General features: G+C 38.4%; 1 protein-coding gene across 1 annotated transcript in view; it reads left to right on the top strand.

Moving 5' to 3' along the window:
• The window catches only part of MORC1 (MORC family CW-type zinc finger 1), a 151,935-nt gene that overhangs the window by 123,302 nt on the left and 10,912 nt on the right, over positions 1–17,721 (top strand). The window contains 5 exon segments of the mRNA XM_090286818.1: positions 1,306–1,375; positions 5,411–5,477; positions 10,248–10,394; positions 14,458–14,545; positions 16,077–16,130. Coding sequence (XP_090142944.1) covers positions 1,306–1,375; positions 5,411–5,477; positions 10,248–10,394; positions 14,458–14,545; positions 16,077–16,130 — 426 coding nt within the window.

The raw sequence follows: 17,721 nt of genomic DNA, 5'->3' as shown, positions 1-17,721 counted from the left end.
ACATCTGTGCTCATTGTACCTGCTTTCTGACAGAGCAGTTTCCTGAATGGAATGTAAAATATATGCCCATGTTTCCTGGGAAGGGAGAAGAGGAAGGGTTGGTTGCCTCTCCCTTTCACATTTATTTAATGCAGTGGAGCGGGCATGAAAGGTAAATACATGCATGGTGGGCAAGCTCCAGAAACTGACAGCTCCACACCTTCCCCTAGGTAATGGAAATGGGGAGCATGTTTGTGTCCTAGTGTGTTCAAGGGTCCTGAGATCAAGGATCAGACAGGCTTTGCCTTACCTCTGCCTTTGCCATTTTCCCTCTTCAACTGCCTGTTCCCCCACCTTCTCACAGATTTACAAAATGTGTAATATGGGGAAGTGTTCTGGGTCTATTTTCCTGAAGGACATTAACTAACTAACTAAGTCTGCTAAAGAAATACATTCCAAAAAGGTAAGTTTGTTTTGTGTGAGTCTTGTAGAATGGGTCTTACAGGATTCCCAAAGAGATGACCTGGCTGCTAAATTGCACTCCGCAACTCTCCCAGCCCTCTGTGCCCCCTACTCTCAACATCTCTCTCTCTCTCTCTCTCTCTCTCTCTCTCTCTCTCTCTCTCTCTCTCTCTCACACACACACACACACACACACACACACACGCACTCTCAGGTGCCAACTACAATCCTAGCTCCTGCACTCAATACACTAAGGCTCTGTAACCCCTTTTAGACAGATTTCCTTGGATTCTGTCAAAAGACAAAGTGTCCCTTCCCTCAATATCCCAGGTATGCTCTCCATCCCCATCCCCATTCCAATCCCCACATTTTCCCCCATCATGCTTTGGGGCCTCAAACCCCAGGCTCCAACCTCCTCAGTGTTTTCATTGCACTGCTGTTGGGCTCATTCCCTGTGTCTGCTCTATTGCAACCGGAGGTGTGATAAGCCTCTTCAAAAGAGCAGAGAGACTCCTTTGTTGCTCCTGGTGAATCAAATACTTGGCTTATTGTTGGAGTCATTGTTACAGCTCTACAAGGTTTGGATTTTTGAAAATATCTATACAAAGATTTGTAGAATGTAAACATCCCTTTAAAGAAATGATAGATGTAAATATGATAGTTGTAATGCAGTCATCTCTGTGACACATGCCAATATAATTTTCTACAACTTGTATGGTTGCCTCCCTTCACAACGTGCATATAACACTGTACTTCTGGCAATGCTATGCTCTGATACAGGCACTGATGTTCAAGGTCATTTTTGCAACCTATAATATGTCCTGTGTTTTTTGTACAGCTTTAAATAAGGAGCTTGTTTTTCAGATTTCGGATGAAGATGACGAGAATGTTCTATTGAAACAAGAAAAAAAGGAAGATTCACTTATGAAAAAAGGTAAAAAAAAGTGTTCAATTTATGTGTATATGAACTATAATGTTTGAATTGTTTTTAGTATGACTGTGTGACATATCTTATATGGGACAAAAATCAGAAGTTGGCAGCAGTTGGATTAAAAAATAAATAAATTTGTCATTCCAGAAGTGGGAAGAGGGGTGGGTAGAGAGCCACCAACTGCAAGTGTTTTGAAGGGGCAGAGAGATACCTGCTACCTGAGAACAGTGGCCCACAGTGGCCCCAACACTGCCACACTGACTGAAAGACCCAACAGTAGACGGATGTTTTCCTTCACATTGAATTCTATTTTGTAATTTGCAGAGGATTCATATCAGGTTTCTAGTAGTAGAATCTATTTGAAAATTATAATGACCTTTCCCTCTTTTCAATAATTTAATCCTTTTCCTACTTTTCATGATTCCTCTGAGATCACTAAGAGTGATTACATTTATTAGTTTCCTCATGTCCGTGGGATGTAATTTGTCTCAGGTGAGAGACGTGAACTTCTTAAAAAGCATAAAGTTGCCATCTTTTTATTTATTTATTTTTAAGTATATTTTATTCATTATGCTATTACAATTGTCCCAATTTTTCCCTTTGCCTCCTTTCCTCCCAGTACCCCCTTCCCTTCAGGAATTCCTCCCACTTAGTTCATATCCATGGGTCATGCATATAAGTTCTTTGGCTTTTCCATTTCCTATACTATTGTTAACATCCCCCTATCTATTTTGTACCTACCAATTATGCTTCTTAATCCCTGCACCATTTCCCCTATTCTCCACCTTTCTCCTACCCACTGATAACCCTCCAAATGATCTCCATATCTATGATTCTGTTCCTTTTCTAGTTGTGTGCTTAGTTTGTTTTTGTTTTTGTTTTTTAGACTCAGTTGCTGATAGTTTTGAGTTCATAGTCATTTTAATGTTTATAGTTTTGATCTTTTTCTTAAACAAGTCCCTTTAACATTTCATATAATAATGGCTTGGTGATGATGTACTCCTTTAACTTTACCTTGTCTGGGAAGCTCTTGATTTGCCCTTCTACTCTAAACGATAGCTTTGCTGGACAGAGTAACCTTGGTTGTAGGCCCTTGCTTTTTATCACTTTGAATAGTTCTTGCCTGCAAAGTTTCTTTTGAGAAATCAGGTTATAGTCTTACGGGAACTCCTTTGTAGGTAACTCTCTTCTTTTCTCTTGCTGCTTTTAGGATTCTCTCTTTATCTTTAACCTTTGGCATTTGAATTATGATGTGTCTTGGTGTGGTCCTCTTTGGGTTCCAACTTGTTTGGGACTCTCTGTGCTTCTTGGACTTGTATGTCTATATCCTTGACCAAATTAGGAAAGTTTTCTTTCTTTTTTTTTCAAAAGTTTTCAATTTCTTGCTCTTCCTCTTCTCCTTCTGGCATTCCTAAGATTCAGATGTTGGTACTTTTGGAGATGTCCCAGAGTCTTCTTATTCTCTCTCTCTTTTTTCTTTTTTTTTTGAATTTTTGTTTTTTTGTTGTGTTCTGGTTGACTGTTAATTTTTTCCTTATATTCTCAACTGTTGATTTGAACCCCAGCTTCCTTCCCTTTACTGTTTGTTCCCTGTGGATTTTCCTTTCTTTCATGTAGTGTGGCCTTAATTTCTTCCCTTATGTGCTTGCTGTACTCAGTGAGTTCTCTGAGTATTCTTATCACCAGTGTTTTGAACTCTACATCTGATAGGTTTGCTATCTTCATTTCATTTAGTTCTTTTATTCAGCTTTGTTATTTTCTTTCATTTGGGCCATATTTCTTTGTCTCCTCAATTTGGCAGCCTCCATGTGTTTGTTTCTGTGTCCTAGATAGAGCTGCTTTGACTCCCTCTCTTAGAACACCTGTTAAGTTGTATGGGGTGAAGCCTTAGGTATTTGCCAGTGTGGGGCAACCTGCTTCACCATTTTGTAGCTCTGAGTGTATGGAAGGTGTAGCTGAGGGATAATGCTGCTTCCTGGCTGCTGGCTGCTGCCTGCTTGGCACTCACCCCATTTCCAGTCACTTCACCCTCTTCCTGTATGTGACTGGTGCCAGTCTAGCCACTGTTCTGGTAGTGGTTTCCAGAGTGGGTAGGTTTGCATACGTTCTAGGACTGTGCAGGCCCTTTTAAACAGACTCTCCTGAGAGATCAGCACTGTCTTCAGCTGCCCCAACCCCCACTGGTTTTTATAGCCAGAAGTTATGAGGTTTTATTTTCCTGGTGCTGGAACTCTGAGCTGTGCAATCTGGCCTGGCTAGGAATCACTGGCTCTCAAGGTATCCCTTCCTATTTTTATCTACTACACATAGATATGGGACCACCCATTCTGTCAGCTGCTGCCGCCACTGCCTCACTGCTGCCATGCTGAGTCCTCTCTGCCCAGGATCCCCTCTCCTCCCTCCTACCTGTTTGGATGAAAATGGCTTCTTTATATCCTCAGTTGTCAGACTTCCATACAGTTCAATTATATGGCAGTTGTGGGTGTTTTTTGTTTTGAGGTTAGTTGTGATCCTTCTTACGGTTGTTCAAGGAAGCACAGCCTGTGCCTTCATCTTGACTGGACATTATCTTACAGTGTACAGTTTAAAGACAATTTCTCTGGACCAGATAGCTGGAAACAAACTGGACTCAGAAAATTTTATTTTTTTAGTGTCCATTATTACTATAATTATTTTATTGTGTATTATGTTATTACTACACCATTCTCTTTTATTTTAATATTATATCTTTTTTTTTGTCATGTTCTTATTCTGAAACATGTTTTATTATTCTCATCAGCAAGTCTCTGCTCTTTTGGCTTCATCATTTGCAATCCTTTTTGTATTTATCCATGCCATTACTTTGGTTATGAGTGCTCCCTTCTTTCATACTTTGTTTCTCAGGTAACTTAATCAACCATTCATTCAGATCTTAATTTTTAAACTTATTAGTGAAGTCCCTAAGAAATCACACTTTTTTTTTCATTCTAATTAGAATTATTTGCAATTTCACAATCAGGATTTGTTTTGTAAGGATCTCTTAATTTTAAAGCCAATAATTTACAAAAGTTTTAAACTGTTAACAGGCCTTCAATTATGTGCCTGTTGGGTTTCCAAATTGTAATGAAAAACTTTTTAATTCAATTTTGATCCTAAAATTAATATTTAATTTCAAACAGTCATCCTGGGTTTGGAAGGGACAAATTGTGAAATATTTTCAAATGACTGTAATTATGGATTAATTGGATGTTGGATTTAAAAAGTTCACTTTGTATGCAAGTCAAAGAGCAAAACCAACAGTGCCTGCAGTGTGCTTGGAAAGCCTCTCTCTGCCTATTCTCTTTCATATTTCCTTAAAGGAGTCAAGCCTCAGCCCTTTACCCACCATGTAAAACTTTCCTTGTTGCTGTCCTGTTGCACTTGCCCTTCAATAGTACTAAACTTGTTGGTAAGCGTTTACTTGGTAACAAGTTATTTGGACAGATATCACAAAGAATTCTAGAGATAGATGGAAGAAGTACACATTGACATTGCTTACACTGTCCCCAAACACTCTTAAAACCAATCCAAGGGTATCAAAGCATTTCTGCTTCTCTGTGGACTGTAGACAAATCACGAACTGCTCTGAACCTACAGTTGTGAGGTTCTCTAAGTAAGATGACTGACTAGATGGCTATAGGTCTCTTCATGCTTTAAGGTTAGACTCTGCTGGAGGCACATTTCAGATTGGGATCCATTAAGATGTCTTTGAACCTGAATCCAAAATGGAATGAAGGATAGCAGAAGCAAACAGGCTGGTGAGGAAAGGGAATCCAAACAGTCCCAATCAAGTAACCCTATGCACAGCAATAGCAGATAATAAGCATCATTAAAAAATATGTTAAAATGTTATTATAAATTGCCTTGAGTACATATTGGGGCAGTTTTACAAAAGGGTGTTTGAATACAAAACCAAAGTATATGCAAGTAGTTAATGAACTGGTATTGCTTCTTTCAGTTTGCTTTATTATGTGATCATCAAAAAGTGACTCTCTTCATTTTGTCTATGTTCTTTTGAAGAAAAACAGGAGCTGTATAGCAGTGCGAAAGAAATAAAGAAAAGTTCTTCATTACCTAACTGGAAAAGGTGAGTGTACTCCAATTATATAAAATCCAAGTGAGTGAAATTATACTGTTGAAAAGTAATTATGAATGTTTAAATACAAGAAGAAAGGAAATAATAGCCACAAGCAACGGCAATTATGAATGGAACCAAATTTTACAAAGGAGACAAGAAAGAATAGAACACACTGAATTTCTTACTTTTCCCCCAAACCTTTTCATTTTCTTTTGTGAGAGTTTGGGAATAACAAAATGGAACAGGCTTTACTTCTTACAGTAAGCAACTAATTCACATTACTGTAATGTAGTCCAAGAATGGAGAATATCATGTATATAAGGTATGACTATGAAATCATAAACTGATTTTTTGTTTGGTTCATTATCTAATTGCCACACGTGTGCAATTACAATAATTGCATGTTAGAATTTTCTTGATATGAGACTTTTATGACTTTTCAAGTAAAATCAGCTGAATATTTTGGATACCTAATGGAATGAAAATAATGTTTTCAAGGAAGCAAACTCTTAACCCTCACTCTACCACAAACCTATCTAAGCTGTTTGTTAGACATTCAGACCCAGTGTCTGTGAATCCAGATTTCCTGCTCTTTTTGCATAAGAGCTCTTTGAATTAAGTGCAAGAAGAGACAGGAAGAAGCATTTATGTTCCTGCACATGCTGACAAAGTAGTCACTCTTAACACTCACATTCTATCACTTCACTCTTCTTTTCAAAAGCCTTTCACAAACGCCATCAGTGTGAAGATAAATTATAAACTCCTTAGCATGGCACAAATCCCCTTCATGGATAGGAAGAATGAACATCATTAAAATATCCATACTACCCAAAACAATCTGTAGATTTTAACACAATTCCTATCAAGATACCAGTGATGTATTTCACAGAACTAGGACAAATATTTCAAAAATTTATATGGAACCACAAAAGACCCCCAGATAACAACAGCAAATGTGAAAAAGAAGAACAAAATTGAAGGAATCTTGCTACCTAATATTAAACTGTACTACAAGACCATAGTAATCAAAACAGCATGGTACTAGCATAAGAACAGACACATAAATCAATGGAACAGAATAGAGAGGCTAGAAATAAACCCATGGCTTTATAGTCAATTAATATTTGACAGAGGAAGCAAGCACATACAATGGTTTAAAGATAGTTTATTCAATAAATGGTGTTGGGAAAATTGGACAAATACAGGCAGAAAAATGAAACTAGACCACCTTCTTATACCACACACAAGAATAAATTAAAAATTGATTAAATACTTGAATGTTAGACCTGAAACTATAAAAATCCTAGAAGAAAATATGGAGGGGAAAATCGTGGACAATACTTGTAACAATATTGTTTCTGGTATAGTTCCTCAGGCAAGGGAAACAAAAAAATAAACAAATGGGACTACATCAAACTAAAAAGTTTTTGCACAACAAAGGAAAACATCATCAAAATTAAAAGACAGCCCAATGGAATGGGAGAACATATTTGCCAGTACATCCAATAAGGGGTTAACATCTAAAATCTGTAAAGAACTTATAGAACTCAATACAAAACAAAACAAAATTCTGATTAAAAAATGGGCGAAGGACCTGAATAAACATTTTTCCATTTCTCCAACGAGGACATACAGATGGCCAATAGACATATGAAAATATGCTCAGCATCACTAATCATCAAAGAGATGCAAAATAAAACCATAATGATGCATAACATCACACCAGTTAGAATAGTAATCATCAATAAGTCAATAAACAAGTGCTGGCAAAAATATTGGGAAGAGGGGAACCCTTCTGCGTTGTTGGTGGAAACGCAGATTGGTATAGCCACTGTGGAAAGCAGTATGGAGTTACCTCAAATTAAAAATGGAACTATTTTACGACCCAGTGATTTCACTTCTTGGAATTTATCCTCAGAAACCTGAAACACTAATTCAAAATAATATAAGCACCCTTAATGTTCATTGCAGTCTTATTTAGCACTAATTAGAAAGAATATAAGCCCCCCTATGTTCATTGCAGTGTTATTTACAATACTCAAGATTTGGAAGCAGCTCAAGTATCTTATCAGTAGATGAGTGGATAAAAGAATTATGGTACATTTACACAATGGGATTATACTGGGCTGCAGAAAAAAGAATTGTGGTTTTACCCATTGTGACAGCATGGATGGACCTGGAGAACATTATTCTAAGTAATATTAGCCAGTCTGAGAAAGACAAATACCATATGATTTCACTCATGTGTGGAATCTAATGAACCAACTGAAGTAACAAGCAAAATAGAGACAGACTCATAGATAGAGAGCAGGCTGACAGCTCTGAGGGTGGGAGTTAGTGGGGGAAGGATAGAGCAAAATAGAAAAAGGAGTCAGGGACATGGACAACAATGTGGTGATTGCGGGGGAGGGGGTTGGTGAAGGTGGAAGAGGGCATAATGGATAAATGGTATTGGACAAAATACAGTAAAAATAAATTTAAAAACTATTGAATCCTAATTATGAACCTACAAGGACCTATTAATGAGGTGTAATGATTTCCTTGGAGTCTACCTTAAACAGTTTCTACCTGCTGTGCTAAAAATATAAATAATCCATCCCACTTCTGAAAAGGCATGCTATAAAATCAAATCATCTTGTTTTATTTTTTCTAGATCCCTTATTACTATTTTGAAGTATTGTATTGTTATGTTTCTCTTTTATTGTTGACACTGTTACACATGACACTATTTCTCCCTCCTCTTTGTCCCCGTCCACCCAGCTTTCACCACATTGTTGTCTGTGTCCATGGCCTATGCTTATATGTTATTTGGCTAATCTCTTCCAAGCCCCCATTCTCCCCTCTGAGATGTCAGTCTGTATCCATGCCTTTGGTTTTATTTTGTTCATTTGATTTTACATGTGAGTGAGATCATATGGTGTTTGTCTTTCTCTGACTGGCTTATTTCACTTAGCATAATATTCCCCAGGTCCATCCATACTGTCACAAAGGGTGAAAGTTCCTTTTTTTTTTAGGGCCACATAGGATTGCATTGTGTAAATGTATGTTTACATTCTAGCTTGCTTATTTTCTGGATTTTCTTCATGCTCAGCTAACTCACTCCACTAGAGCTGAGGCTGTCTTGCTCACCTCTGCATGTCCTTAATGTCCAGAGTAGCATTCGACTCAAAGTGGGCACTCTATAATATTTGTTGATTGAATAAATGATGTAGTTTTCTACCAGTGTTGTTCCAAGGCCATTTTATGGACATTATTTTAACCTAAACTTATTATTAAGATTTGAGTTAAAATTTAAAATCCATCCAAAATCTAAAACTCGTGTATGTGTGTGTGTGTGTGTGTGTGTGTGTGTGTGTATTATTTCATAACAGTAGGCATTGAAATTCTTTGTGTATCTTGTTTAATCTTCTGCACAGCTCTATTGAGATAGGCACTATTATTATTTGGCAGAAAAAGGAACAGAGGCTCAGAAGGGAATCTCTGTGCTCTGGTGTAGTGCATTTTACCCTCCACCCCTAATACCAGCATAAATTTCCAGCATACTGAAAATGATTTTAAATTTTTTAAAGAACCTCTTTAATAAAATTTCAGCATAAAGGAAGTTATTGGGCATTCAGACATTGCGCAACTATTCTTTAACAGACAATTAAGCATTATAATGTTCTTAATCTTAAGTAGAATATCAGCTGAAGTTTGACAGTATCATTAATGCCAAAGAGCTGTTGACAGAAGCACATTTCATTTGGTAAGAACTATTATCCACTTTTTAAAAGGCCCATACAGTATAAAAATATAAAAGTCTCTAGAACTGTCTTTTTAATTCATGTCGTCTCAGTTACGAAAGGATTACAGAAATCTATTACTTGACAGACACAATCCTGCATGATCTGACCATGCCTACCCACCAGCTTGGTCTCCCGTATTTCACAGCCCCTGAATTTGTTCCCACTACACAGAAAGCTTTGGGTTTCATTGACATGCAGCCCTGCCTTATGCATCCTCATTGTGAGTGATGCTCCATGCTGTAGCCAGTCGTACTTTCAAAACACATACAGATCACCTGACTCCCATGCAAGAATCCCTTCAATGGTGGTGCCTGCTCTGCTTAAAATAAACTCTAGTTCCTGCTCCATGGCCGTGAGTGCTGTCCTCTCTCCTCATCGCATTTGTCCCTCTGCCTGTGCGTGTCACCTCAGCAGCTCCAGCCCCGCATTCTTCTCTGAACAGCCCTACCTTGTTTCTACCTCAGGATCATTCCAGTTCACCCAGAACTCTCTCTTCCTCCAGATTTGACTACAGTTTTCTTTTAGTTGACTTTGCCTCTTTTTGTTTTTTTTCCTGTATGCACCTTCCCCCAGGCTAAAGTAGAACTTTAGTTTAACAGCCTTTTTCAGCAAATAAAGAGTCAAATGGTTTATGACTACTGTTGTTAAGAATAAACCACCACCAGGGGAGCAAAGGGGAAAAAATTTGGAATTACTGTAACAACACAATCAATAAAATATACTTAAAAAAATAAAAAGAATAAACCACCACCAATTTTATTTAATTGTGACCACCCAAACTTTGGAATAACAATGGTCAGAAATAAACAGTAATTTTTCTACTTGAGAATTGATTTTATAACTACATAAATGACAGTTTTCAGCATTACACTTATGGCCTTGCTTTCATTTGGTATGTCTTATTTCATTTGTCATATATTGGCATTTCTGAGTTTATTAGTACCTAATGTGATACTTACTTTGAAATTATAAACCTTGGCTTATTTTTGTCCAGTGTACCAATGGAAGATTTAAATCCAAGTTCTGCACACAAAGCCAGAGTTTCTGTAAGTGATGGCTGTGAAGTTACTTCTTTGCTGCCAATGTCTTCTCAAAGCACATCTGTCAAGGAAACAGTAAGAAAACTGACATCTAATTTATGGTAAAGATATTTACTAACATATTTCTTCATGCTTTGTTGAACTTTCTAAGCAGTGATAACTCCTGATTTTTTTTCTTATTAAGTAGTAATGTCAATTCAATCAAATGGCTTTATGATTTGTCCCCTAACTGCACTGATTTAGATAAACCATGGGTTAAATATCCCTTGAAATAGAACTACAGCAGCTAACTGCCTGCTGTTACATGGTCTGGAAATATGGTGGATATTAGTCCTCTCTCAAATGCAATCAAGAATTCATACTGAGTTTGCCTTACTGAATCTCCTTCCTTCCTTCCTTCCTTCCTTCCTTCCTTCCTTCCTTCCTTCCTTCCTTCCTTCCTTCCTTTCTAACTATTCCACATGACATTTGTATGGCCTTCTGAAAAGTCTCTTTTTGTAGCTTTAGACACTAAATTTCCTGGGGGAAACTGAGTTTTACTTTTTGGCTCAATGTAGAATGTTACATTTGTGGGCCTGCTAATGAGGATCTAAGTTCTCTAAAGATGTAGACACAGAGGAGTCAAGTCCAGGATTTAGAGTTTTTCCAAATAAGAACCAGTTATAGGAGGGGGCTTTACAATCAAGCCAAAGACGTTAGTATGTAGAAGAAGGCTCTAAAACAAGTCACATGGGAGGGTTGGGGAGCAGGAGCAGTAACACCACCACATTAGTGCAGCTAGCTGGTTTGGTTGGGCTTTACAGACTATGAGGGGACAGAGTGTGATAAGAGGCTTTCAGCCAAGGGGATCTCACAACATGTCATAGCTGGAAGCATGTTTTTCCTTAGGACAGTTACTTTGACTTTCTGATGAGTTACTGAGAATCTTTCCTGAGAAGAAACTAAGCCAAGAATAGAGGCAGGTAGGAAAAGAAAGGTAGGGGTTGGCTGTATATCCATGATATTAACTCAATCCTGAAGTTTCCCTGGGCTTTATGGAAATTTCTATGGCAGCATCTAGGGCTGTGGAGCTGTGCTTACATGGGCATGAAGGCCCCACCTACTCAGGTTTAGGAATGCACTCCCAACACCTGTCCTGCTGCAGGGGAAAGGAGGGGGTGCTCTTGCTTATATGTCGGTGGATCTCCCTTGTACTTTGAATCAGGATACATTTTATTAATGATACCAGGGATCCAGAGACAAATTATTAACCAGGCAGTGAAGCTAGAGTGCTACATTTCTGAACACTAAGTTCTGACCACCAAATTGACCAGAGTGCCTGGGTTGGCAAGCTTACACCAGCCTGGGAAAGAAACAGAAGCAGGCCAGACCTCAGTGTTGTACAGATATTTTGAGGCTGAAAAAGACGACCTCTGCAATGATCTGGATTAGTGTCAGTCTCATATTGCCATGGCCTATAGCAGCGATTTTCAACCTTTTTTTGTCTTGTGGCACATATAAACTAATTACTAAAATTCTGCAGCACACCAAAATAGGTATTTTTTGCCAGTATGACAAAAAATAGATACAATTTTTTTTCATTCAGACTGGATGGCTATTGTGTTGGCTGTTGTCATTTTGTTATTTGACAATTTAAGGGAAAAGAAGTCAGTACCCCTGACTAAATAGTCAGGTATTGCATGTTAAATACACACACACACACACACTCACTCTCTCTCTCTCTCTTATTTAATTAATTAATTATTCCCCATGGGAGCACTTTTTTTTCATTGCTTTTATAGAGAGAGGGAGGGAGAGAGAGAAACATCAGTTGGTTGCCTCTCTCATGCCCCTAAACTGGAGACATTGGGGATTGAACCTGTGCCCTGACAGGAATTGAACCAGCAACCTTTTGGTTGACACTCCAATCATCTGAGTGACACCAGTTAGGGCACATGTTTTGAAAATGCTGTGGCACACCAGTTAAAAATCACTAGCCTATAGTATAGTCCCTAAAGAATGGGATTCTCCAACCAGTTGCTTACCTTTTGTCAGTATTTGAACAGAAGTAATATGTAAGATTCTCAGCTTTGAATGGGGTAGCCATAAATTTGAATCCTGGTCTTTTACTTACTAGTTCTAAGATTCAGGCATGTCACTTGGTCACTGAGACATTGTAGCATGCAATAAATTATATATTTTTGTATCTGTGTGCATCTGAGCATATCTGAATAAATGTGTGCATATTATTAAAAATGTATGGATATGACTACATGTCCAGTGATTGTGACAGGCTTTCTTGATTTAATAGCTATAATTTTTGAACCATTACTGTATTTTAGACATTCACCCATGTGCTTTATATACGTTTGTGCTTTATTTCCACAAATTTTGATCGGTATTTTTAACATTTTTTTATGGATAAGGAAACTGAAGCTTAGAGAAACAGTGATACACTCAAAGTCTCAAAGAAAATTATACAGGACAGGGCTGAGTTTTACCTCTGGTTCTCTGATTTGGAATCTCATGCTCTTAATCACTGTGTATATATACACATATGTAGGTATACATGCATACACATGCATATATATATACACACACATATACATACACATGGAAATATATACATATGTATACATATGAAAGTGTGTGTGTTCTGTATCTAAGTGTGTCATTACTATTACTTTTAATGAGTTACATGTGATCAAAAAGGAGATAATCTGATTGAGTATACTAAAACTTTGAAGTGGATCCACTTCTATAATTAGGCATGAGTAGAAAATTAAAATTTCCCTGAAACCATCTCCCTAATGAACATGTGGACTCTTTATTGCTTCAAGTCATTGCACTATTATCAACTGAACATTCTGAAAGCTGAATGTATTAATAAATAGCTCTTTTCTATACCAGCTTGAAATTTTGTGGCGATTGTGTTATAAAAATATTCAATGGAAAAGGAATTGTACAGAATACAAGCCTTTAACTGGAACAAAACAAGGTCCTCATTTACCATTTATCTCTTTTGCCTTAAGCAGCAGTCATGTTTTCTCACATTTCACCAGTGGAAACAGATTTCTCATCTTCTTCTCCACTTGTGGTTTTTGGTATCTTAGAGTTTTTTTTAAACAGTATGTAACAGTTTTCCTAATTTATTTGTTCAGGAAAAGTAAAAGGAAAGGGTCTGTGTGTTTTTGCCTGGAGACCCCAGGAGCTGGATAACCTGTCTGCTTTCCTAGTCAGTCCTATGGATAGAACCCCCAGGGAAAGCTGTTTTGCAGCAGCTCTGTGGAGGACAGAGGAAAAGACTGAACACTGGGGTCCTAGAGGGAGAGACAAGGAAGGAGAGCACAGCCAGTCTGCTTGAGCATGATGGTGGGGGTCGGGGTGGAGTCCTTAATAATCAGGAAACCAGAGAGGTTCACAATAAGAATACCTTCTCAATCAGAGTTTCCATAAAAATTAGATGAAATTATATGTATAAAGCAGATAGCAATGCATAGCACATTTTTAGCACTTTATAAAAAGTGGTTTAATCTGACTGGAGTTTCAGTAACTTCAGAAAATACTCAGTTCCCCAACATGTGGTGCAGTTGTTCTAGAAAACTTCCCTCACATGCCCCCATCCATTGCTCCCCACAACTGGCTAACTCCTTTTCTTTAGGGTTCCCCAAATATGGGTTAGGGTCCCCTCTCTTAGTACCTATGGTGCTGCATTCTCATTCTCATCTTACCATGTTTTCTAGAAGAGTACTTCCTTAGAAGATTGCTAATAAGCTCTAAACCCAACAGAATTTATACTCACCATGAAAAGGACCAATGTTCAGAAGAGGGTTCAACCATGTATTGGAGGAAGGGAGGATGGATTTAGGGGGAGCTAGGAGTGGTTTGTGTAAAGGGCCTCTCACTCCTCTGTCCCAGGGACCCCAGATACATCGTTTCCTTCTATGCCATCCAACTGCTGCTCATCTCAGATACCTGGAGGCCCTTCATCACTCTGCCCTCAACCACTCATTTTCTTACTATCCATACAAATATTCTGCAGTGTGCGCATGTGGTCATGTGTGTTATACTGTATTTGATATTATGCAATGCTGAGGATTTTAACTGTTCAGATCAAATCGCCTTAAAACTGTAAATATTAACACAAATACTATATTCCCATTTCTGCTGTGCTTTTATGCCCAGGGAGATTATTCTGCATTTCTTTCCGGAGTATCAGCCACCATCAGAATTTGGCTACTCGTCTGTGGAGGAATTTGTAGCAAGTTTAGAGGTAAGCCAGCTTTTGTGGGACGCTGGGGGAATGACAGAAGAGCCTGAATTTAATCTTCAGTGAACAAAAATGTAAAGTGTTCCCAGTAAGAGGAGCTAAGGAATGCAGATGAGGATCTTTATACCAAACAGATGACTCAGAATTAAAATTAATGTGCCCAAGGGATAAATAAGCTTTGGGAAGATCTTACAGACAGAGAACAGTTGGTTGCAGAGATCAAAAGAAATGGGACATAGTTCCTAACTTCCCTCCCTGGCACCAAAAACAGAGTTTCTATATCTTATACACACTTCCTCAGCCACCTTTTATGAGGAACTGGGGTGAGGATGGAGTGCGTCAGCCACATTAGCTGCTCAGAGCACTAGTCTTATTAGAATCACTAAGACATCACACAGAAAGATGAAGATAGTTGCATTTATCAAATCTATTCCCAGGGACAGTACCACATATGAAGGGAAGGAAAACTTTGATCAGTTTGCAGGGGTGTGCAGGGTGAGCCTCACATTGTCCCACAGTTGATGTCCCCAAGCTGCCGGGTCGCCTCAGGCTGCAGTGAAGTTGTGTGGGGTGTGCAAGCCTGTGGCTGCCAGAGCCGCTCATGGGAGTGGAGAAGAGCTGGGTGGTACGGTCAGGTGGGAGGGCTTCTTCCCGATCCTGTGATCAGTGCTGCTTGTGGGAAGGATGGGTACAAGTGGAAAGACTATCAGTGCAAAGGGCACCAAATTATTCATTTGTCCAAAGTGCCATATGCTTCAATCCGATCCAGGGTGAAATCCTAAGTCCTACAACCACTGCTTCTGCTTCTCCACCCTGTACTCTCACCTCACCATCTCCTGTCAGGCTTCTGACTCCATCGCTTACTGGGATACTCTTGTGAGGCCACCAGTGGCCACCCTGCAGACAAATGCAGTGGTCAGTTACTTTAGCTGACCTTTCAGAAGCCTTCAGCCCAGTTGACCGCTTTCTCCTTCTTCCAGCACTTTCTTTGTAAAGCTTCCACAACAGCACTCTCCTCATTTTCTTGCTTCCCTCCTGTCTTTGAGGGTAACTCCTCCTCTATTTGGTTTCTAAATGTGGACATGCCTAAGGACTCATTTCTGGAACACGTCCTTCTGTCTATTAAATGATGCTTCTGGTTGATCTCAGCTAGTCTCTGGCCTCAGATCCCATCCCATATGCCAATGACTCCCCAGTCTATTTCTGGGGGATCGCATACAAGAAATCCAGACTCCAACTACCTTATTGACACTGCTTTTACTTTTTCTTCACTTTAATTTTGTTATTTTCAATTTTTTAAAACCATGCTGTGTTAATTATGTGGGTTTCTTTAATCATTTTTTGGAATGAGGTGAGTTATACATTAGAGAATTAATTTAATTAGGCCCAGGCTTAAAGGACCCCCTGTATCAGTGTTAGCCAGTTCTAGGCTTTGATGCTTCTTTTATACTAGATATTGCATGTTATAAGTCTGTTTTTGACAGCTGATTCTCTAAAAGTTAATATCCTGTTTTATTATAATTGATGAAAACAGCTGGAGCAATGCCCAGAGCAGACAAACAGAAAGCTGAAAATGTGTTTTAAACAGGTAAGCTTACTTTCAACATAATCCTGTATATTTTAAATGCTTCTGTATTCCAAAGAAAAAATAATATACATTTTCAAATGTTGAGTTGGAAGGAAATCAAATTTGTGTTCACTTATCATGATTTACATCAATGTAGCATGTCAGATGTCACAAAGAAACATCCTTTTGACTTTGAAAATGTAAGTGTTTCCACAGAATAAAGCTTAGGAAATGCTTGGAGTAGGACTATTATTTGTACTGAAAATATGACATTATAAGTCTTTAAGAAATAGATTCACTGAATTCCCGAGACATTGGACTAAACCAGAAATTGTAAAGTTTTAATTACAGTTAAATCCTCTCTTAACATCATCATTAAGTTCTGTGACTTAAAGTGAAATGCTGTATAACAAACCAATTTTACCATAGGCTGTTGATATAAATAAGAGTTAAGTTCTTATGACATCTTACCAAGATTAAATGAAACAATGAAACTACCTTATTTGAGGACCTGCTGTATTCTGTACAGGTTCATACTTCCCTGGGTTTTTTGTTTGTTTGTTTAGTATCCTATCAACAGTTTTTAAAGTTTATGACTTTTCCATTATAAAAGTAGTTATAAAAATAATTAATGCTAATGAAAAAGTAAAAGAAATTTTAAAAATCACCCATAGTCCTTAACCATTCTAAGATTACTGCTATTACTATTTTGATGTATTTACTTACAACTTCTCTCTTTCGCTTGCTCTCTTTCTTTCTCTCTCTCTCCATGTAGATGTTTTTGTTGTTTTTAATTTTTATTTTTTTTTAAATTTATTGATTTGAGGGAGAGAGGAAAGGAGAGAGAGAGAAGAAACATCAATTTGTTGTTCCACTTATTTATGCATTCATTCATTGATTCCTGTATGTGCCCTGACTGATGATCAAGCCTGCAACCTTAGCATATTGAGGTGATGCTCTAACCAACTGAGCAACCTGGCCGGGGGCAATGTTTTTGATTTTTATAGTCTTCAAATAATACTGTGTATCTAGTTCTTGAAGATTTCCTGTGGGTGATAAAAAATAGTCCAGGACTTCCAGTCAAGATGAAGGCATAGTGGACATGCTTTGCCTCCTCAAGCAAACATAGAAAGAATTACAACCAGATCTCAAAAACAAATAACAACCAGAACCATCAGAAAATCAAGCTGTATGGAAGTCCTACAACCGAGGATTTAAAGAAGCCACATTCATCCTGACGGGTAGGAGGGGCAGAGATAGGCAGAGAGGCGGTGTGGCATGGAGAAGTGATGGTAGTGGTGGCCATGGTTGAATGGATGTTCCCACGTTCACAGTGGTGGATAAAAATTGGTAGGCATACCTTGGGAGTGATCAATCCCAGCTCTAGGCCAGAATGCATAGCCCAGGGTTCCAGCACCAGAGAGACAAACCCCCATACCTCTGGCTGTAAAAACAAGTGGGGGTTGGGGCAGTGGAAGAAATTGCCAGATTTTTGCTGCTTAAAGGGCCTGCATGGTCTTAGAACATATGCAAACCTCAAGGCAGCAGCTGGAAGGGCACCAATCACATACAGGAGGTAGGTGAAGAGACTGGAAGTGGGGCAAGTGTTGAG

This window comes from Furipterus horrens, unplaced genomic scaffold, assembly GCF_987537825.1.
Source record: "Furipterus horrens unplaced genomic scaffold, mFurHor1.1.pri manual_scaffold_1, whole genome shotgun sequence".
NCBI lineage: Eukaryota > Metazoa > Chordata > Mammalia > Chiroptera > Furipteridae > Furipterus > Furipterus horrens.
The sequence above is the reverse complement of the archived record's forward strand: the minus strand, read 5'-3'. Positions and strand labels throughout refer to the sequence as shown.